At 40.6% G+C, this 23,636-nt stretch overlaps 1 protein-coding gene across 1 annotated transcript; it reads right to left on the reverse strand.

Annotated features, from left to right (window-relative positions):
* Positions 1 to 1,648: 1,648 nt before the first annotated feature.
* Positions 1,649 to 22,939, reverse strand: pgap6 (post-glycosylphosphatidylinositol attachment to proteins 6). Its single transcript, XM_079243113.1, has 13 exons — positions 22,784 to 22,939; positions 19,335 to 19,518; positions 18,973 to 19,174; positions 17,543 to 17,670; positions 15,234 to 15,499; positions 14,279 to 14,613; positions 14,087 to 14,183; positions 11,587 to 11,701; positions 11,258 to 11,400; positions 9,184 to 9,362; positions 8,928 to 9,074; positions 6,277 to 6,393; positions 1,649 to 6,191 (listed from the first exon to the last, which is right to left on the reverse strand). The coding sequence occupies exons 1-13, from the start codon at positions 22,845 to 22,847 to the stop codon at positions 5,880 to 5,882; spliced, it is 2,289 nt and encodes a 762-aa protein (XP_079099239.1). The 5' UTR covers positions 22,848 to 22,939; the 3' UTR covers positions 1,649 to 5,879.
* Between the last annotated feature and the right edge of the window lie 697 nt (positions 22,940 to 23,636).

A 23,636-nucleotide genomic window follows, 5' to 3' on the forward strand; every position in this document is an offset into this window, starting at 1 on the left:
TTCCTGAAACAGTTGAAAAAGTTAGTGACAGGTATGTAAAATCAGGAGTTTGATCATGATTTAGTTAGTCAATGGATAACAATCGATGTATTATGACACTCCTATTCAGCAACGTTTCATTCAAAATTCCCAGATATTGTCAGGATTAATTGGGATTAAAGTTTGAAAGACATGTTCATCCACATTGCTGAGAACCACAGAGTCCAGGTATCAACATCACTGACAATCTGCTGGAAAAGATGCTCCTATCATAAATACCAGACTGTGGTGAAAAATGAAATACAACCATGCAGATAAAGTAAAGTGGAAAAAGACTTTTCTAACCAGAAGCAGAGCCGGCCTCCACCAAGACTTGGAAATTTTTCAGTAAGAAGCTCTAATGGCAAAAGTATTCCCACCCCCCAATCAAATAATCCTAATAAAAAGTTTTAAATCCAGGCGGTGAGCTGGATCAACTCCAATTTCTAATTACTTTTCCTTAAATTTTGATTTCCTGAATGTTTTTTTTTTTTTAAACAAAATTCATCCATAACCTTTTGAGTTATCCTGCAGACACACAGACGCCCAACGCCAGTAAATACATGACCTCTGCCTTAGTGAACATGTGTCATAATCAAAGTTAAGGATGAGGCCAAATGGGGGTGTGTCTATCGGGGGTCTTCCCCAGAAACAGAGAAAACTGGCGATTTGGCTTAAAGAAAGTGTATAATGTAAGATCTGGTGAAGGAAAATACTCCATCGGCTATTTCCTTCTACAAATTTAGCATTACTTTAAACATTGCATTACCCTTTTACTTTTAATCAGTTTATTAGTTCATAAAATCTGAAGTTCATTAGGCCTCATACATATGTGTCACCCTGCTCCTAGTTTGTGCCTGGGCCACCCAGTCAAAGATTTTCTAGACGCGCCCCTGATCGTAGTTCAAGCTGGTCCAACAAGATGCTCTACTGACTTCCTTAAACGAGATAAATTTGTCATAAACAGTAGAAATGATAAGAGTTTTCTGTCACGTTAAGCCAAAAGTGTAAGTGAAAATATTTCCCATTTTCTGTTTGTCAGATGGCAGTCTTTCCCTGTTCCAGGTCTGCTCCTGGTGCAGCTGCAGCCTGCTCTGCTGGCTGGATGTGCTTAAACTAACGCTCACATGAAAACTTCTCATAAATGTGTTTGTTTCTTTGAAACGGTTTCATGCAGAGGATGAAAATAAAAAAAATAAAAAAATGGAGGCAAAACTAATAGAAAACTACGTCAAGGTAGGATCTAGATGCTTTTAACTACTTGCTTTAATCTTCTGACGTGCAAACCAGCAACAGCAAAGGAGTTAAGGTCCATCAATTTTACTAATGGAGGAAAGCTCTCTGGGAACACACACACACACACACACACAGATATGTGCATTTCACAGCCTCTTGCTACATATCTGAGGATTAAAATAATCTGCTTTCCTCTACTCTGCCAGCTCCTCTCTGGTGTGAAAGTGTGTTAATCTGCGTGTGTGTTGAAGGAAAGGAGAAAAAAAAAACCACAAAGCCACATAATCATGAAAACATTTCTCCCTGTACAACATATTTATTTATTTACTCTTTTGTAAACTAAATGCTGTTTTGACATTCAACAGATTGAAAATAATTTTACAGATCAGGGAAATAAAAGCAGTTTTTAACAATAAACATTTCAGTTCTTCATAATTAAAACGTAGTATCTGTAAGTGGTGAAGTGATTCTCACGCATACACAGGAAAAACAAGAGACTGACATGTGCAAAATCACAAATACATAGACAACACAAACAGAAATACAGGTCTTATTTTACTTATTGTTTATATATTTCAAGAGCTAAACACACTCGCTCTACATACAGTTCATCCACATAAAACACAAGAGGAGGCACTACACAGTCTTTATATACATTCATCCAGTGCTGTTTCATACACATTTAGGCAAAAGTACATTACGTTGTGGAATCACAAAAGTGCTTCAGAATAAAGCTGGTAAAAAGGAAGAGTTCAGTTTCACAAGAAGACAGAAATAAAAGAGTTTCAGGACGAGCTGGATGTTTAATCTTTAGACCTCCAGACTTCCTCTGAGTGCATGAGGAGGCTACCTCGTCTCATCCAGCCCACATTTAATTAAATGGCCCTGAAGTACAGTTAAGACACAAACATGGAAGAAGGTTAAATGGGATCAAACATCAAAGTGCACTCGCATCTGATAAAGTTGTTTCTGTTGCAAATGATCCGTTTGGTAAAAAACCTGAGAGCGTGCTGCATTCAATGTGCCTTGGAATTTGGATGCGGGAACCAGAAATGAATATGTCTGAGCTGTGAGAGGCGAGCATGGCTGAAAGTCAGAGAGGTGTGTGGTTTAAACATGCCCAGCTGGTTTGGAGATGCTCCCGACTTTTCACCAAAAAATAAAAAAGATTTAACGACATCCACAGCAAGCCGTGTGATCGGAGAGGTTCGACTTCAGGTGCTGCAAATAACAGCCGTGCAAATGTGTGAGTAAATACACGCTTGTCGCTCATGTCATAACAAACAGAAGTCAAGTTAAACTCTGACCAAACAAAGCCACATTTTGTCAAGTAAACATTCTCCTGTGAATTCTCACATCTGTTTCAATCTAATATAAGCAGAACCGATGTGTTGGCAAATCAGGACAAGAGGCATTCTGCATCGTCAATTTAACTTTGTACAAAAACAAAGAAATTAGTGTTCGCTGGATTATTCTGTTGTAAAAATGATTTTTTGGAAATAAATCTCATGCCGTCGGTAAATGGTGCATTTGCAGGGAAGATGCCTGCCAGGATGGCTCGGAGAGTTGAACATTCAGGAACGCCTCGCACTTTATTCTTTGTTCCAGTTTTGATACCCAGGTGCAAAGGAAAGGTGCATGTTTAGCAGCACCTGTGAGCTGTTTGCCATTGGTCAAGAAGATCAGGCCAGATTATAAATAAACTTTCCTTGAAAAAGCGGCTCCATCTAAAAAGGAAAGACGTGATGGTCTAATGAAGCCTCGTGAATGTGTCGAGTCTTTCCAGCAGATTACTTCACCAAAAGTTTCATTACTAATAACTCCATTCAGCAGCTCATTTGGGAGTGCTGCCACCTGCTGGTTACTTGTCGTACAGCAGTCATGTGATACATTACATGTGGGCTTCATGCCAGTGGATCTGTAAACATAACAGTACATGTTGGACATCAGTTCTACCCTTAGTAAGTATTGTAAAGTCAGATTAAATGAATTTGTCCTGAGGGAGGTTTATCAATAAAGCACCAATACCTCCTAGAATATAAAAATCAATCATATAAAAGTTTTGTTTGTAGCCTTTGTCTAGATTTTTGGGAGAACTGACAGACAGCACTGCAGTCTCCTTCCTGCAACGTCCACGCTGAACACTCCTGCAGGATTCTTAGCAACTCGGATCACGTAACAACGCGGTCGCATAATTCCAGAGAAATGGAGTCTTGTTTGATTTATGTCCAACAACACGGGGCTCGATGGGAGCTTCCTTTGGGCACGCCTCCTTAGCTCAACGCAAGCTTCAAGGCTTCTGCTCTGCCATAGCATCACTCGCTCTCCAGTGATATAAGATGAATCCACCACACACTGATTTCCATACTTTTACCAAGCTTACTTCCTGAGGCAACACAGGCCTGAACCTTTTCCAGCATGACATCAGAGATCACCAACTCAGGATTTCTGGCTCCAGTGTCGTCCTGCTTTAGAGGTTTTCCTGCTCAACACTGGATTAAAATCAAACGCACTTCCAAAAGTTTGTCCTGCACAAGGCTCTTAATGACCCATCATTTGAGTCAGATGTGTTGCTGCAGGGAACCATCAAAACCTGCAGGACACTGGCCCAAGAGGTCCTGAGACTGGGATCCCTGGTTAGCTTCTGACACAGTTGTGGTCAGAAGAGTTGGCTTGTCATTAGGGAGGTTTACGTTTCATGCTGGATAAACCATTTAAACTCTAAACAGGTGAGTGAAATACAACATTAAGTTAACTTTTCCATAAACTTTCTTCCTGCCAGCTTTTGGGGACGTCTACCGTTTACCTAATGTTTGCATTTTCCTCTTTTTACAAAACCAAATGTTAAATGTCACCTCTTGTCTGATTCCATTTCAACGCCGCTTTAGTCAACTTCTATATTGGATATCCTCATCAAAACCAGTGAATGTAAGGTGCATTTTACACCTGATTTAACCTGAAACTGTGGAGATGAACCATTCTGTCGCAGGTCATGTGATCAGGTAGAAGTACCACTGTGTGTATTAACAGAATAAAACAACCAACTTTGACCTGAGCGAGGCGTCAAATCATCCACAGCGCCTCTCAGAGTTTCACCGACTGTTTGAATAAAAATAAAGCTTGTTAGTAATGTTGCTGTTCATTAACTCATTGGCTGCCAGGCGTTGCAGCGGAGAGGCCTGTGTGGAGCCTTTTGGCTCGTCGGTCAGGACTGCAGAATGTGGGGACCGAAAAACTGCAAAAGCCATCTAAAGCAGTCGTTGGCAGCCAATGAGTTAAGAGAGATCAAAGATGCTTTGTGTGATAATTTATAAGACCATGAAAAAGAAAGGGTGTAAACTCTGCAAGACGTCTCGTCAGAGTTCATAAAGAAGGCCGAAGTCGGGACTGAAAGCCACACACTGGTTACCAAACAGTGAATCACACTCCCTTGTTGGGTTTTCTGTGATTTCTCCCAATCAGAGTGCAATAAATTCATCAAATGCAGCATTCAAAGATAATCTGAAGACAACGCCTCATCTCTGCCACAGGAAAGAGGCATAAAACAACATCAGCAAAGTCCCATATTACAGTATATTAATATCACTAAAACCTTCAGTTGATCCTTTTCCACTGAGAAGAACAAGTCAATTAGAAGGAAAAGACATGGAGGTTTTAACAGCAATGCAAAGAGATACAGTTTGTTAGGAAGCAAGAAATGTGAGAAACTTTGGCAAATGCAAATAATATGCTACTACCTGGCTGTTTAGGATGGAGCACATTTACAACTGATCAAGTTTGGTTTCTTCAATTTTTACCCAGGCCTGTGAGGAAAAACAAACGTTTAGCGTGAGGAGAGTTTCTATCAGCTGGAAATGGATCATAGTGTGTCTGGAAATCTGAGCATGCGTTGGATATTAAGATTAAAAAAAAGAAAAAAAAGAAAAAAAGAGTTCCACAAAGTGCTATTACTTAGAAATATGTCAAACATTCACGTCCTATCCGACCAAAATATATACATACATGATGAGCGCTAACGGCTGCTTCTGAGGTTACATATGAGGAGGTCTGGTACCCGAGGTCTGAAGCGTTCAGACAAACCTGCAGCAGCTTCAGTTCGGGTCAAATCAACAGTTTGTGCAGAAACTTGCAGAAAGAGTTTGCATCAAAATGTTTCAACGGTTTCACACCGGATGAGCACGAGCACACACAGAAACCGTGGACCTGTGAAGTTTATAAAAGGACCGTTGCGATGTCTGATTTTCAGCGCTGAAACTATCTCATCAGAAAAGTTTAGAGTATTTTGTTCTTTGTTCACGGCAGCCAGATTGCACTCCAACAGCATCGCAGCAGCTTTTAAAACGGTTACTAATAAAAAAATAATCTGCTTTAACATCAGGCGAGTCCAAATATCACAATGTTGTCATATAATATCAATATTTTATTCTTTTCTTATCACAATAATTAGTGTTAAGTATCTGGACACCCCTTGTTTAAAATGTGTCAAAATGAGTTTGACGAGTCAGATTGTGTGGTTTTATCAGGCACACAGTGCTTGTGAACATCGACTGTACGTGAAAGCATCATGCTGTTGTCCAACAATCAATAACTAGTCGCTTTGCCTCTTTACAGAATCTCCTTTTCTGCTACGTGACGGTATAGAGTTCATCTTTGCTGCTCTGACAGAGTGTATATCCACAAACCCGGGGTCTCCAGCTCCAGCTCCAGCCTCTGCTCCAGCCCAGCATGTCCTTCTCCTTCGGCGGCAGCAGGAACACCACGCAGCTGGCCACAAGGATGTGCCACAGCGAGTGTGTGTAGTAGTAGTTGTCCTCCGTCTCTGCAAAACTGTACAGACACACTCCGACGAGAGCGCAGAGCGCTCCGGGGAGGAGGTAAAACACCCAGCGCTGCCAAGAGGGCGGGTAGCAATGTCGGCGGCGGACTCCTCGGTACACCTACAAGAGAAAAAAAAAAAAAAAAAAAGGTTGATTTAAGCTTCCTCCATGCAGAGTTTTACAGACTCCGTGCAACATTTCTTACCCAGGTGATGATCATGAAGAGTATGGCACAGAAGATGGGGCCCAGCAGGTTCCACAGGCCTTTGCGGTCCAGTTGCATTGACATGGCAATCAGCAGAGCTCCAAGCATGAATAAAGTCTGAATTTTAGGTAGGAAGAAAAAAAAACACAAACATATAAATAGAACTTAGCACAAATCTCAGTTCAATACAACTTTATTTAAATAGCGTCAAATCAGGGCAATGCCATCTCAAGACGCTTTACAGACAGGAAAAAAACACATAATGAAAGCCATTTCATGATCTTGAGCCACTCCTCTTTTCTTCCTGCACCGGAAACAAGTGCAGTTATTTTACTGAAGGCGTGAAAAGATACAGACCAAACCAGGCAGCTGCTTCGTGTGTTACGCCATCTTGTGGCACTGCGGTGGCGAGTCGTAAAGATCCTCCATCTATCCGTTTTCTTAACCGCTTAGTCAAAATCAGGGTCGCAGGAAGCTGGAGCCTTTCCCAGTAGCCACTGGGCGAGAGGAAGGGGACACCCTGGACAGATCGCCAGTCCATCGCAGGGCCAACACAGAGAGACCAACAACCATTCACACGCACACACACACACACACACACACTCCCAGGGACATTGTAGAGTAACCAGTTAACCCAACATGCATGTCTGGACGGTGGGAAGAAGTACTCAGAGAGAACACATGCAAACACAAGGAGAACATGCAAACTCCACAGAGAAAGGCCACTGTTCAAACCTCCCCCCCCAGCTGAGGATCGAACCAGCAACCTCCTGCTGTGAGGCTGACCACTACGCCACCATGCAGCCCAACATTATCCTGTATCTGCTAATGCCTGCCAACACGGCCAGCAGCATGGATAGCTGGAGGAACATCATTAGACAGTCATGCGAGGTTACTGATGAGTGTGTCTGCTAATCTCACACTTATTCTGCTGTTTATAGAAGTTCATGTGATACAAGCTGCAACCAGGAATCCATTTAGTACAATAAAACCTCATCATAATAAGCTACCAAAAAAGAAACAGCCTCAACGTGTATCTGACAGTTTGTTGTAGCTAGTTTAAGCTTTGTACATCATGTTTGTGTTTCTGACCAAATCCTTTATATTTTCTGGTCTCATTGTTGCCCTGATGAGGATAAATAACATCAGCACCTCTCTTCTCTTCGCCATTTACTTTAACTAGTGTAACAAGCGCCCCCCCCGATGTAAGACGTTTAGCCAGAAGGTAACACGGATACGAAGAGTTTAGTGTCCGACTGATGCTGTTGGGAATAAAATCCCATATTTCCTGAAGTATTATATTTTATATATTATCATTATTTTATTAAATTTTATATTATATGTGTGAGAATGGAGCACCGCTGGATATTGGGCAGGGTTGGATATCAAATAGGCGTGGGGTTAGGGTTGGGGTTAATCCAATCAAAATGTTGAGGGGGGCGGAGTTGGCCGTCCTCCCCTACCCAATATCCAGCCGCGCCTCATTCTCTAGGTTGCAGCCGAGACCCTCTCGCTGACAAAGCATCGCCCGCCCCCCTTCCCCTGCCAATGCCAGACAGGAACTATCTTCAACATGTCAGGTGCTCTGGTTGTGCACTTTGTTTTTTTTTTCCCCTGCACAGCTGAAGTTTCCTGCTCAAACAGCTTAAAACTCCTTCAAGACTTCTTTGACATCATTTAGGAAATAGTACAACAGTTTCCTCCTCTGCTGACATGCACAGAACCGCCACTGATCTGTCTGCATTGAAGACAAAACCAGCATTGTCCTTCCAAAGAGTTTCTTTTTGTTCTGGCCTCCAACGGGACGACCTGCTTCCGAAACGTTGAGGCCGAATTGTGACCTGCTGCCAGTTCAGTTTAGTTCTTCTGTCTTGTGTTGAAGCTTTCAGCTAGTAGCTCACTGGGAATCAACACGGTGCAAAAGATTTCTTTTATTTTACTATTTTATGTCAAACTGTGTTGTTTTTAATTGACTCAACGAAGGGAATGATGTCTGATCAAAGAGACTTTAAAGGTGGAGTATGTAAGATTTTCAATATTTTCAAAATAAATTAATAAAATAACTACAATCATAATTAGAAAGTTTTTTTTGAACATGTAGGTTCCAGTCTGTCCATATTTGACGTGTTATTAAATTACAAGTTTAATTAATGACAAATGACAAAAAGCACTTTTTTTTTTTTTAAACTGCTAGGCAAACATTTAAGACGGGTCTTTGTCATTAATTAAACTTGTAGTTTAATAACACATCAAATATGGACAGACTGGAACCTACATGTTTTAAAAAAAACTCTAATTATGATTGTAGTTTTTTTTTTTTAGTCAATTTATTTTGAAAATATTGAAACTCTTACATACTCCACCTTTAAGTTAAAAGTTCTGTGTAGATTAAACTCTGACTCATTCCATGAGTTAGGTGTGGGTTTTTTTGTTGAGTGACTTATTAAACAAAGGCAGTCCTTTGAAAATGGCCAGGCACAAGGACTGGACTTGAAGAAGGAAAAGATAAACATTGACAAAAGCGTCAAAGTCTGAAGAACTATTGCTTAGACCACTTTACACAACTGGCTGGAAGCAGAGTGAAGAAACGAGGAGTGCCACAAGACTTTTGATCTTATACAAAAGCAGAAGAAGCATCATTAGAGTCTTACGTATTTGGCTGCGTCTATGATGCGAGCCATGCAGAGGATGGTGACCCAGATGGAACAGATCGACCCCAGGAAGTCACAGTATTGCAGGGTATCGTATTCCATTATACACAGTACGGCCACACCTGGCTGGTCACATGCATGGTAGAACTACAGGAACACAAACAGACATGAACGTTGAGGATTTATGAATGTTTCCAGGATGTTTCAGTCAGCAAAACTGAGGAAAACACACAACTCCTGAGGTTTTCTGCGTTACCGTGGAGAAGAACATGGTGAAGAGGTAGATGGAGGCTTCGGTGATGTAGAAGCGTTTGACGGCCACTACGATGGCGGGCAAGAAGGACAGGTTGCTAAGCGTCAGCAGCAGAGTCGACGTCAGCTGGCGGCTGTATGACTGGGCTGTGGAAGCGTCGGTGCAGCCCCAGCCTTTCCAGCCTACACACACATACACACACACACACACACAAAGTGAAACTAAATGAATGCATGACTGCAATCATTCATAGGGATGCACGATACCAGTATTGTATCGGCTCAATACCAAGCGTGTGTACTCGTACTTGGTATTAATAAAACTGTACCGACACCACACTAGCGCAGAGGTGTTTGATGACACGCTTTGGACATGTTTGAAAAGAAATAAAAATGCCTTGAATGTTAAAATGTGACATTTTTTTGTTGCTCTAAAACACTGATCCTCACTGTTAATTCAACTCAATATACTAAGACAAAAGGAGAGCTGCCACCCGCCCCCAAAAAAAGCGTTCCCACGCTACGTATCCTGCTACGTTGCCAAATCTGTACATCAGTACAAACATTCAGCTTTTTAGCAAGGAATGGTTTTCGTAAATATTACACGGAGTAACAACATTCTTATGCAACAGTATATGGTGAAAATACAATCAGCCTCCAGAATGTCGGCGTTTCTTTTTCATTACATATACGGAGCTACCGACGGAGCGACTCTTTGGCAGAGTTTGGTGCAGCTGAAATCAGCCAAAACTGGCAACTCTGACAGGGTCATTTCAGGCCGTTAGGACAGCAAAGTTTCTGCAAGCAGCCTGCAGCTCTTGTTTGTGGAGAGAACTGCAGCGTTGAGGATCATCGTGACTTGTTTAGATGCATTTTCAGAAAGCCAGTGGCTGCTTCACGAGCCGCAAGTCAAGAGTCAGTGAGCCGCATGCGATGAGGAACACGGCACTAAAAGCTGGATCTCTGTTTCAGAACCACACATTTATAGTTGTATTTAGGTAAAATGTCCCAAATCAGAATAAAACTTGTTGAAATTGTGAGATCTGTAATGTTATTATATGTGTATTGGTGATGTAACTTCAGAAAGGATGGGTCATTTATTACCTAATGAAACCTAATGAAATCTTACACAGTTATAACAGCAATAATAACCATAGTCACAGTAATGTTCACATAAACAGATTTGGTATCGGCACATATCGGTATTGGCAGATATTCAAATTTCAGATATTGGTATCGAAACTCCCAAAAAGTGTTTCGGTGCATCCCTAATCACTCAGTAATGAAAATGAAGATTAAAACAGGGAACAAGCATTATTACGACTTAAGTTAAATGTAGACTGCAAGGATTTTTAATATATCGACACACGGCAGCGACAGCACCGTCACACATCACGCTCTCAGAACGCTTGTCTACACAAGATGTGATTGGTTATGATACTGGAGGGAGTTTTAACATTTTCACTGCAGTACGTTACAGAAGACGCAGGAAGGATGACGAGTCGGAAGATTTTGCTTGATCTTGCTGTTAACTCTACTTTCCAAAAGAATTTAAAAAAAAAAAAAAAACAACGTTGGGGTCATTCTGTTTTAAACGCAAGCCAACATCCTGGTGAATCCCAACATGTGACGTCAGACCTTGAGGCCGATCCAGAGAAATTCATGTTTGACTTGAACGGTCAGTGAAACCCTCGCTGATTGGTTGTAGAGCCATGCCACGGCAACAAAACGTCAACGTTTTCCAACTTTCTTGTGTCGCGTTGCACATCCCTGTGTGCACGTCTATGATGGCGAAGTTTCACGCACATGAACGTCGTCACTTAGCTGTAGGAGGGCAGTCATTTTCAGCTCATTGCAAAACTTCTATTGGAAATGAAAGGAGTGTAAACAACGTGGCCCTCCAGTGCCGCCTCGCCTGAATGAATACTTCCATGTGCCAGAATGTTCCTCAGCGACATGAAGACGAAGCTCATTAAGTTCCCTCATGTCATAAAAGGACTCTGGTATATTAATAAATTTGCCTTGAAGAGAGAAAAGTAGTCTGTGTGAGTGTGTGTTTTCATTTTCGTGTGTCTTACCCGCCTTGCAGTCACAAGCAGCGTACAGGTAGCTGTAGGACCGCAGCAGTCTACAGTCGCCATACGGCCCACACTCCTCTACACAGGCACTGATAAACACCTCCGGGACCACGGACACCACCGATGTATTGCCACAGTTACTGCTGCTTAAACACACACACACACACACATTTGCACATTATTCGACACATCCCAGCAAAGTCGAGATTTCACTCTGAGATGCTGAAGTTCTCCGATGAATCCACATGAACGGACCAGAAATATTATGTTTCTCAAAGCGTGCAGAAACTGAAACTCAAGTAAGTTGCGGCGCAACACGTGTGTGTTACCTGTTACACACGAGCTGCATGGTGAGGTACCACGTTGTGGACTGAGGGAAAGGCAGCCTGACCACAGCTTTAGGCAAACTGGCATTCACGGCAAGACCGTATCCTCCGAACAAAGCTGTTGATGGAAGCAGGGATTCGTGTTACTGTCATGGTCTCAGCGACGTCTCTCGCGCGCGCGCACGCACGCACGCACGCACGCACGCACGCGCACACACACACACACACACACACACACACACACACACACACACACACACACACACACACACACACACACAGAGTTTAGCACAGAAATTCCTCTAAGGTTTGGGATTGGTCGTCAGGGGTTAGCGAGTGCAGCTCATGCATATGTGATTGGTGAATTTATTAGGGGTGTAATGTGTTACGCTTTTGTCCCGATTCGATTCCAATTTTTTGGGTCCTGATTGGATTTAAATTGCGATTCTCACAATTTTTCCATTTTGCCGACTTTTGTAGATTAAAAACAAAAAGAAATGTATAAAACTTTTTTTTCTCGTCCTTTTTCTTCATTTCAAAGATGAAAAAACAAGCTACAATGCCCAAGTAAAAAGATCAATAAAAACAATAAAAATGACAAAAAATAAATAAATCCAGATTTCAGATCTTTCTATCAGACTTTCCCACCCCTAGAATTTACTGATTGTTTTATCAGCTAAATCTTGGTTTGTACCTGGTGAAGCTCTTATAGCAGCAGTCCTGCAGTACCAGCTAATCTATGAGAGGTTGGGATGATCTGTGATCGCTTGATTGGGTCTAGCTTGTAATTCCCACTTGACTGGTCATGCCTGCACGGATCGGAAGGGGGAGCTTTACACACGCATGCTTCATTCACGCCAGAGCGGCTGCAGGCGAAGCATCGTGTCTGAGTCTTTCTTAATATATTCCCGTTCCAGTCTAGAACTCAAGTCCAGACCAGGTACCAGGGGTGTAACACAGACTGAAAACTCAACATGAACAAACTTTCAATTACAAAGCATTTTAAATTTAAAGACTCTAATGACTAAATCTGCAGATCAACTCCTGCAGATGTTTCCCTGCTGCAACACATCTGACTCACATCAACAGACTAGAGCAGCGTTTGATGTAAATCTCTGCACAAGCCTGCTAAATAAGTCTGATGTGTGCCAGGTGTGTTGCAGCAGGGAAACTCCTAACACTTGCAGGACTGCAACTCTCGAAGACCCTCTGAACTGAAAACAGACAAAGCTGATCGATATCAGCCACATCATTAAAGCGCGAGAACATGGAACAACTCTCTGCTGTGTGTTCTCTTGAAATGAAAAAGATTTGCAATAATTCTGTCAGACGGATGTTTTAATTAATCTTTTCAGCTCATAAAGATTAAACAGTGAATGAAGTGAATGATTTATTGTGTGTATTACCACTATTTATTGTTTAAGTTTTATTGTAATGTCATATAATGTCCATTACTTTTCAGAGATCCTGTATAATGTTAGGGTATTATTTATAAGAGGGCTTGGAACAGATAAGTGTTCAACTTCTTCCAAGACCCTTTTCAAACTTAAGAGGCTTGTTTTGTTTGTTGTAATGACTATTTGTTCTGTTATAAAGTTTGTTTTTTGAGTTAGAAATTAATTCTAAAATAAAAACCAGTCAGTAGATTTATAGTAAATGTCATCCAGGCTGAATCCAACAGATCTGAGTCACATTGAACCAAGTATTTTTTAACATGTATAATATTAATGTGGGTTTGAATATGAACATACAAACATAATTTCATGCAGTTTGTGAGTTTGATGGGCTTCACACACACATTAAATGTGCAGGAAATCTTTTATATTCTAGTGAATGTTGCAAAAAATAAACACAACTTTACGATTTAGCTGAATTCACTTTAATAAATCTGTTTTAGGTTGTTTTGGTATTTCTTCCTTGACAGCATTTCTCTTATGAAGATGTAAAAAAAAAAGTGAACAGGGATCAGCCGTGTCGACGTCTGTCTCACTGACTGACTTTTTCCTGCCAGTGATGGTAAAATAACTTCTATTAATCCTGAACACGTGTAATAAAGCTGCATCTAAAATCACAGGTCAGGGTTTTGCCATTTCAACACCAAGCATAAATGTAATTTAAATCCAGTTATTTGTAAGTTACTTGCATATTTATTCCACTTATTTAAGTTTTATTTATGCAGGTGATTCCATTCAGACGCGATGTTGCGTTTCAAGCAGAGATCTCCTTCAGATTAAAGTTACAATAAAATAAAAACAAACAAATACCAGATAATCCGTTGATATGTACGCAGGATTCAGAAATACTGTTTAGATGACTTGGAATTTTTTGGTATTGAGCTTATAATTAATAAAAACGGAGCACTGCAAACAGAGTGGAAAGTGGAAAGGATCACATTCAACAGAGAAACTGTCGACAGGCAGGTTTAAAAAGTAATTTAGCTTTGGCTAATCATTTATTTTATCGCTTATGTTAAAAATGTACATGAAATGAAATGAGATGGTACCTGTGCGACAGGGCTGAGAGTGGTTAAGTTCCAGCAGTGGAGCCCAGGGAGAGAAACAGGCTACCACACGGCTGCTGTTCCCCAGAGTTGCATTAGTCTGTAAATGCATCAGACAGACATTTATTGATGAAAATCCTCCTCAGCTTCTCTGAGTCTCACATCTATCAGCACATGTTCTACGGCACTACTCACAGTGTTGAGTGTGAGCTGCAGGTTGAGTGTACCGCCGGTGGCTTGTGTGTGCAGCGGGTATGTGAGCAGAGTGGGGTGTGTGTCAGAGATGCTGACGTTGGGTCCGCCGACGGGTGTGAATCGGAGTGACAGGACGTCCACCTCCTCGTACAGCACGGGGACGCTCTGCACACACGCTGACCCCAACAGAGTAGCAGATTGGTTGCCAAACGTGGTCGAGTCAGTGGAGGCAGAGCTGTTGCCCGATGACGTCGAGTTGCTCTGCCTGATGTTGACGCGCCGTTTGTTCAGGTCATCGTCTGGTTTAAGGCCCACGCTTTTCGGCCTACATCCCACTGAGGTAAAGATGTCGAAAAGGAAAAGTAAGAATGTAGATATGATGTGAAAAAAACTTTGTTTTTAGCTACAGCTGTGCTCATATGTATTCATCCCTTTTCATTAGAGAAAAGGCTTAATTTACAACAGTGACTCAAATAACTGGAGACTTAAAAAAGGAACAATAACTAAAAATTTGCAAAAAGTATAATTTAGTAATATAAGACACTGTTTTTTCATTTAATTGCATTGAAGAAAGAAAAAAAACCAAACAAATTGGTCCTGGAGAAATTAGAGCACTTTTCTGTTGAACAGTGGGACAAAATACCTGTCAACAGGTGCAGAAGTCTGACTGAGAGGAACAGAAAACACCTGACTGGAGCGGAAACATTAAAGGATTGTTCAACTAAATATTAGTTTATGAGTGATGTCATATGTAATAAATTATCTTATTTGTTTGCTTTTTAAAAAAATATTTCTATTGAACCAGAATTAGAAAATAATGTAATGATTTGCATAAAATTATTTATTATTACTTTAGTCAATTTCAGCTTATTTTATAGGCAGCTGTTTATTTCCTTCTTTAATGAAAGGTTGTGAATAAATATGAGCACAACTGTACATTTGCGTCTTCGTTTACCTGTGTAGTTTGAGGCGATGCTAAAGGTCACAGTGCGGTTGATTTGGCTGACCTCTACGACAACCTGTAACCAGGCGTCCCATGGTGGATTAGAGAGAGTGGCAGAGCAGCTGATCCCTGAGCAGTTTACCGTCACGGGGCCCTGCTGCAGAGACGCAGAGCCAATCCTGAGGAGCAGTGAACAGTTTCCTATCGCTGCTGGCTTCCCCGCAGAGCAGTCAACCACGGAGACGACGAGACGGGAGGCAAACTCTGGAACATACAACCTGAGACAGAAACAACTCCATTCAACGTGCTTCCAGCATATGAAAGAGGAGGTAAAGGATAATAAACCTTGACAGGAGCCTTTTATACATGAGGTGGCCGGTGAGTGGATAAGACTGTCATAACCACAATCATTTCCTACCAAGAAAGGAAATGATGGCGTTTTTCTCTCTAACACACTAAAGACACGTTCACATCAGACTTTTTGATTCAAATCAGAGTCCGTTTGCTCAGAAAGTCCGCTTAGTTTGGGGAAATGTGAATGCGCCAAACAAGTTCTTATACAGATCAAAGAAGCGGACTCCGTCCGCCTACAAACGCAGGTCTCAGTCTGATTCAAGCAGAACAAATACAGGAAGCAGACTACAAAAAAAAGTAACCCTCTGCAGTTGGCGCAGCATTGCATTGTGGGTAAATACACAGCGATGGCCTAGTCTGTTGTTCATACTGCGTCCATTGTTTCAGTGTATTTCTGCAGGACACTTGCATAAGACTAAATAAAAAAAACCCTAAAACAACGATAGCGTCGTCTCCATGTTCAACTCGCAAGAAGAGTTTTCTAAATACCAGTGCAGCGCCAGCTTTGGTGGCAATGGGGATATATTATTGTAAAGGTTTGATGCGTTTGACCGAAGTGCAGCGTGAACCTGATCTCTGTCTGCATGGACCCCTAGAACTGAGCCGAGTCCTCAGTCAGACCGAGTCTAGCAGATTATCGCGATGTGAATGCACCTTAACATACACTGCTGTGGCTACTGTGGTCACATTAGAGACATGAGAAATAAATCAGCTTTATATTATTAATAATCTGGATCACCAAGCGGAAACATCAAGTTTAAGAAGTTGTCCTCGAGGCGCGATATGCGGGGCTTGATGTGGGGATGACTTCTGGTTTACTGTCTGATGGTGATACACTGGATCCTCATTGGGCGCTGTCAGAGCAGCTGATACCGATGCTGGCGTCTGTCTCGGCTGATCTGTGTCCTTCCTCTTTACAAAAATCTGAAATATCTCCCTTTCTATTTATTCTTAAATCTTCCAACACTAAACCAGACTGGTTACGGCCTACTAGGGGTGGGAAAATCAAATGGAAAAACCGAAAATGTGGATTTTTTTGCGTCACATTTTTTAAATTGATTTTTTGTTTAAAAAAAAAAAACAAAACAACAAAAAAACAGTTTTGGGGTTTTTTTTTCAAATAAATAAAAATAATTATAAAATTTTTTATAATTTTTTTTATTGTTTTTATTTATCTTTTTGCTTGTCTCCTGGGGCATTATAGTAGCAGAATGATGAACTGGCTAATGTGTTTTTTTTCTAACTGAAATCAAGAAAATTTACAAGCAAAAAAAGTTTTATACATGAATTTTGTTATTAATCTACAAAAATCAGCAATATCAAAAAATTGTGAGAATCGCAATTTAAATCGAATCGGCACCCAAAAAAAAAAATCGGAATCGAATTGGGACAAAAGCATATCATCACAGCACTACGGCCTACATTTGTCCACATTATAAAAACCAGTAGCAGCCTTGCTAGTGTCCTGTTTACCTCCACATTTCTCTCAGCAACACTGGCTCATGTAGCTCTAGCTTAGTCAGCGCTGAGTAACTTGATGCTGAAATATTATTCATTGAGCATCTTTAGAACTTATTTTCAGCTCCAGTGAGAAAATCTTGCCTGAGTTGATGTGTTGTCCCCAAATACACTCACTGAAAACTAAATATCACAGTGTTTCCTCACATTAGTTTAAAACTAATGGAGCGTTAATAACAAGATTAGCTTCATGCTAACACTTAGTTGTTAGCCTTCGATAACATTAGTAGTTATAGTCTTCCAGAAATGTGCGGCCATTTCTTTTGACAAATTAGGAATTTACTTCAACATTTAGTTCAAACTGGGGATGTGTGTCCCTCCTCCAGTAACCAATCAAATAACCTGAGGTAGCTCCTGGTATGTCCAGTCAGAGTTCACAGGTGGCCGTCGCCACCGTGCACACACCCTGAGCACCACGGCTGTATTAAACATGCAGAAACACTTCTTACTTAAGGCGTGCAGGTCTGTCAGGGGCTGCGTTCTGTTGCAGGAACGTTCCCTGCTGTAAAACAGGCGTGTCCACTGCTCTCCTGATAGAAAGCTGAGGCTGGAAGAAGTAGGAGCAGGATGGAAAACCCTGAAAAACAACCACAATACAAACCAATTCAACATCTGGAAGTGGGCTGAGGAAACTTCTGAGAGTGAACAACAATAGAAAATCAGAAGAATACAGATTGTAGATAAACTCTACTGGCTGTAAACCTGCAAGAAAAACAGAGCTAAAAGAATGTGGTTTATCTGTTTTACATACAAAACAATCCGCCTGTTCCTGTTCAGCAGGTTGGGATAAAAAGGAATTTCCAAACTTGAGGAACATGGGAACGCCACCAATTTGTTTTTACTGCTGCAAAATCATTCTTTCATCCCTTCCCATGCATGCAAACACAAATCCAAGTCCTACCAAAAGAAAATTGTGAATTTTTTTCTACAAACACACGATTCTGATGTATTCTGAAAGCAGATCGAAATCTAAGAGATAATCCTCGGGGTGACCTGAAGAGGGCTGTGAACAAGCGATGTCCCCACAGTCTGACAGATTTTCAGTTGTTCTTATAGGTCACATTAAAAGGTGGAAAAGTGGTTTATCGTGGTTTAATTTTGTTTTATTATAAAGATCTTGTATTTTAACAGGGGTGTGTGCACTTTTCCTAACCACTGAACACGAGCTTTCCAGAAAGCAAACCACAGAGCGATCACTCTGTCTACCATTTCCCTCCCATCCCTGTCATGACAGCATGGCTCGACTACGCAGCTTCAGCTTTGCAATATAAAACAAATGGAAAAACAAGAGAATAAAGTGAAAGCATCTCCTGAGTACATGTAGGACTTTGGTAGGACTCTCGCCATATGGTTGCTGAGATATACTCCAGCTTCCCCGCGACCCTTATTTGGACTAAGCGGTGTACAGAATGAATGAAAGCAACCATGCAGGGAATTTCACTGGTTATCTGAAGTCAGAACGAGTTATTTTCCTTCTGGTTCTGTGTATATACAGCAGAAGACTCATACTGTGGACGTTACATAAAGTTTCCACAGAGTGAAGTGAGGCATTCATTAAAAGCGCAGGATGATGGTTATATTCTAAAATCACCAGCAGAATACAGTCAACAAACAAACTTTGACTCTTTTTATCAGCAACTATTCATCAGTTAAAGTTATGGTACATATTGTGATTTTTGCTTCAACCGGACCTGCTGTGTGGTCTAATATAAAATGGTTTCTATCAAGCAAATCTCAAGAGCCTCAGCTTGCATGTGGACCCACTTGCACACAACAGATGTGTAGAAACAGTCATAAAGGACTGGCTTCGTGGCAACTGGCCGCTGCATCAGGCAGGAAAAAGCAGGACCAACGCAACAGTGAACATCTCTGCACAAACCTTCTGCTCTATGCGGCCGTCGTCCTCAGGCAAGTGAGCAGCAACGTACCAATCACCTGGAGCCGGGTCTGATAGGTTCAATGTTGCAGAGTTCTGTGAGGTTACCGGCAGAGTCAGAGACAAACAGGAGCTCCAAAGTGTTGCATTGGGAAACACCAAACCAGTTGGGTTTATGACCGGAGGGGCGCCCCATCGAATATGGCTGGAAGAGAGAGGAATGTGGAGTCAACAAAATAAATAAACTATTTAGGAGAGAGTAAGAAGAGCTAACTCAGAGTCACAAAGTGGCGAAAAGAGACAAATATGGGAAAACTAGTTTGATGTTTTCATGATGGAAAGCTTCAGTGTCCGTCACGTCTTACATGGTGACGTTGTGCTGTCCGCAGTGGAAGCTGTGGCCCTTTGTCACTGAGAACAGCCAGCGTGCGATGGCGGTCTCCTCCGGTATGTGGAACCTCTGCAGCCTCACGTTGCCGTACCAGCTGTACTTTGACAACTTCTGAGCCGGTCTGGAAGAAAGCTCGGAAACAAAAGTCACCTGGTCATCTGTAAGGCGAAAAACAGAAGCAACTTTCTTAAAGTTGGAGATTATTCTGTAACTAAACCGAGGCCTTGTCCACACGTAGCAGGTTTCTCACAAAACAAAGATATTTTTCTCTGATTTGCCTGTCATCCACATGAAGACGCAGATTTATGCAATCTTAAACCACTTTTAAAAACCTCCGACCAAAGTAAAGATTTGCGAATAGTTCATCTGCATGTCTGACATATATAACAGCGGTTTTAGGTTTTCAAACGTCACACTATGCGACAAAAAATACCATGACGTCACGTGTGACCTTTGTTTGGACGTAGTCAAAACTTAGCGTTATCCGTCGTCCAGGCGCTTTGTGTGTGTTTTTACACTGCCGTCAGTCCCTCTTCACGTAGAAAACATTAAGGACAGCTACTTTCTGTCACCTAACCATATCACGCTAGAGGCATGTTTCCTGTTTTGTGGAAGTGGCGTTGTGAGACGGAAGGTTATTCTGATTGGATAGGACTAGGAGCGCTACTGCCACCTATAAGTTTGACATGCTTATGAATGTGCTTAACAACGTGGTTATGCATGGGAACGGGGACATTCAGTTTTACATAAACCCGGCTACGTGTGTACAAGGTCCAAGCTCACATGTAAGTTATTTATTGTCATTATGTTTGAAATGATCAATAAGGATAGCTTGAAAAAGAAAAACAGGGACCAAGTAATGTGTAGCATCACTCAGAAGGTATAGAGGAGGTGACAGAGATGAACCTAAAGCAATGATATTGATGGTGTGCACATGATGAATATGAAAAAGATCATCGGTTCAATCAAAGGAGGCCAAGATCAAGCAACAGACTCAGATGAGGTCCAACATGTTTTGTATGAACGTGACCAGGACTATATCAGTGGAGCTGCATCCTGTCTGCATTGGAAATCAGAGCTGGAAAAGACCAAACAGCCAGGCTAATAATGCTCCAGTTGTGTTGTGTACTGGGAATCCACTCATGTTTGCTTCACTGACCAGACAAGCTCTGATTAGCTTTTCAGACAGATAAAAATGCATAACGCTGTATATCAAACAAACGCCTTTACAATTAGGCCTGTCACGGTGAAATAATTTGCCATGCGATTAATTGTCTCAGAAATGATTCTCATACACGATAATATTGCACTAAGCAATTATTGTTGCCATTTTGAGACCATTTTCAACTAAAACAAAACAACAATAATGCCACAATAATGCAAGTACACCCTTTCACAGATCAACATATTTTAATTTCTAAAGAACATTTAGCTCGATGTGCAGACTAGTTTATGCTCCTCCAGTCTCCAGTCTGCTGAAAACAGATCAGGATTTCTGCTGGGGTTTTGGCAACGTGGTTATCTGGAACATATGGTCTCTAAACACTTGTAACACAGTTACATAGTCTATGGTAGGGCTCATATAAGCAGACATGTTTGGACTTGACCAGAGGTGCGATGGTAAAATTGAATATTTTTGATCATATTCAGTATGTTTTCATGTCACTGTAAAGTTGTGGATTTGCCGTTTGTAACATGTTTGTTCATCCAGGCAGATTGCTAATGTCTTTTTTTTTCTCCTTGCTGGGATAAAACTGCAGTTGATGGATGTGTTTCAAGTGCAGATGGAAGCTTGTTGTATTGCCGTGTTTAGTTAATATTATCTTAAAACAAATGCAGCACTCGCTCAGAGTAAAAAAGACAAATGAAAGTTATTGCGTCCGGCAAACTTATTGTGCGCATTTTTTCTTGTCGTGCGATTAAATGACTTATAGCGACAGGCCTATTTACAATTGCATTCGCTTGCATCGGTGGGACAGAAGTGTGAACAAGGCTGGTTTAATGAGATGTAAAACTGGGAATCTCTTTGGAGACTTACCAGTTAAACTTTCTTACTGGGACCTTAAAATTCCTCCTTCTGAGCTCTAACAAAATGCTTCGTGAATGATAATACCAAACCTGTGAAGCACAGAGGTTTGATATTATGACGTTGGGCTGCAGGATTTTTCAAGGTGCTTCAGTGAAAATACAAATGACTTCAAGACACTGGCAAACAAGACGACTTAAGACCTTTTCACAAAGCAGCTGTGCTTTTTCAGCACATAGAAACAGATGTTCAGCTGCCACTGGTAATTCAGACAAAAGAGGCACAACCAGCATCAGTTTGTGAATGCAAAGTAAAGCAATGTGATGAAACTCCTGGGCGATGACAGTTTTATGGGTTAGAGCAGTGCATTCTGGGATACCTGCTCATATCGTTATGGCCCTGTGCCAACGACCCGAGTTGCTGGCTCAGAGAAAGTCAAAGAGAAAAATACATGAACCAGAAATGTGTTCTGCATGACTTGAATCTGACTGAGCACCTTTAAAGTATCCAAAAATCCTTTGTTCCCACAACCTTCTTAAGGTGGGACTGTTATGTTTTATCCCATCTAAACGGGGAAAAATGGGAGAAATCTGGTGAATCTTTGAGCCGGTAGCTTAAACAATCACAGACATCTTCATTCTGTAGAAAGGAGATTTTTTTTAACCTAATTAATTAGTACCAGACAGTTTCCTTAAAAAAAGAAAGAAAAAAAAAGCAGCAATACTTGAGAGGCAATTCAGTTGTGAATTTAAATTTAATTTCTATTCATTTAAAGCATTTAAACACTTATATTTGATAATGGGGTTTTTTTGTTTTTTGTTTTTTTTTTATTTGCAGTAACTGTCGGAAATTACTTTAATTTTTAAAAAGTGTAAATATTAAATAAATTCAATTTAAATTCAATAATATAAAATGTGAATATAATATAAACTGTTGAATATTACTTCAAAATCAAAGTGTAGATGTTTTGTGATACATTTTAAACCTAAATGTTTTTTGTTTGTTTTTATAAATGATATTTCCATTTATTTCATTAAATGCTCCTAAAAGGACACTTTAAATCCCCAGTGAACAACATTTAAAAAGAATAAACTAGCACTATATATTTTAAATTAAATACTGATGAGAAATACACTATAGCAGGAACTGTCAACATTGTTATATTTTGACATCCTGACATCAGTATTGTCACCTCCAACAGAGTCAACGTGCAGCTCAGCCAGAAGAAAATAAAGAGGAAAAGTCACAGGACTACAGTTAGAAACTTTCACGAGACTTTTTTTTTTTTTTTAATGAACACAAAGCGTGATGTTTCTCTGTAGCTGAAGTAACTCCAAACCATCATTAGCACCTGTTAGCCACCATGCTAACAGCCGACCTTCGTGAGCCCGACTTACCGTCTCCTGACGTCCAAGCCGTCAGCGCGACGAAAAGGAGACCAAGCACTAACCCGACTTCCATGTTTCCTCCACGACCGTCCAGTTGATCACATCTTTCCGTGTCCACCTGTTCTGTCCCGCAAAACCTTCTGCTAAAAACGCGTCATTCCTCTTTACGTGCGAAACGCTTCCTGGTTTATAAATAGATACGTGACGTCACCAGGCTCTCAGGATGTTGCGTTTGGAGACTGTCGGAAATAAATGGATCACAGACAACTTTATTCAAATCGATCATCTTTTAGTTTGAATAACTGTAAAGATAAATAAGTTTATTACGCAAAGCATGATTTAATAAAGTGAATAAATAATTACAGCAGGAATAAACTATTTTTATTCGAATGTTTATGGCTGGTTTATGAGAGTATCAAAAGACACTGAAATGCACCCACAGTTCCAATTTAATCCACATCAGGATTTTTAATCTGTTCTAATTTCAGTCCAATTAAATTCAGACATTTATGCTGCGTGTCAGTCACGTGCAATAGGAAGGATTTTCATTTTCATGTTTATTTTACAGTACATATCTGTCTCAAAAATTCTTAAACAAAAATCTGAAAAATTGTACGATTTTCCACAAGTCCTTAGATTTTTCTTTTGTTCCATTATTTCTAATTCACAGAAACAATTCAAGATGGCCAACAAATTATAAGCACATAAATGAAGTAGTATTTTGTCATATAAAAAATTATGCAAGACAAAAAAAAAACAAAGCTTGATGTAAAATTAGCAAATTAAAATTTATCAATATATAACTTCATTCTCTTGCTATTTTCTAGTCTGCAATATGTTTTTAAAAAATCAGTTTTCTTTT

The sequence above is a fragment of the Telmatherina bonti genome (genome assembly GCF_933228915.1).
Source record: "Telmatherina bonti genome assembly, chromosome: 7".
In the NCBI taxonomy this organism is placed as follows: Eukaryota; Metazoa; Chordata; class Actinopteri; order Atheriniformes; family Telmatherinidae; genus Telmatherina; species Telmatherina bonti.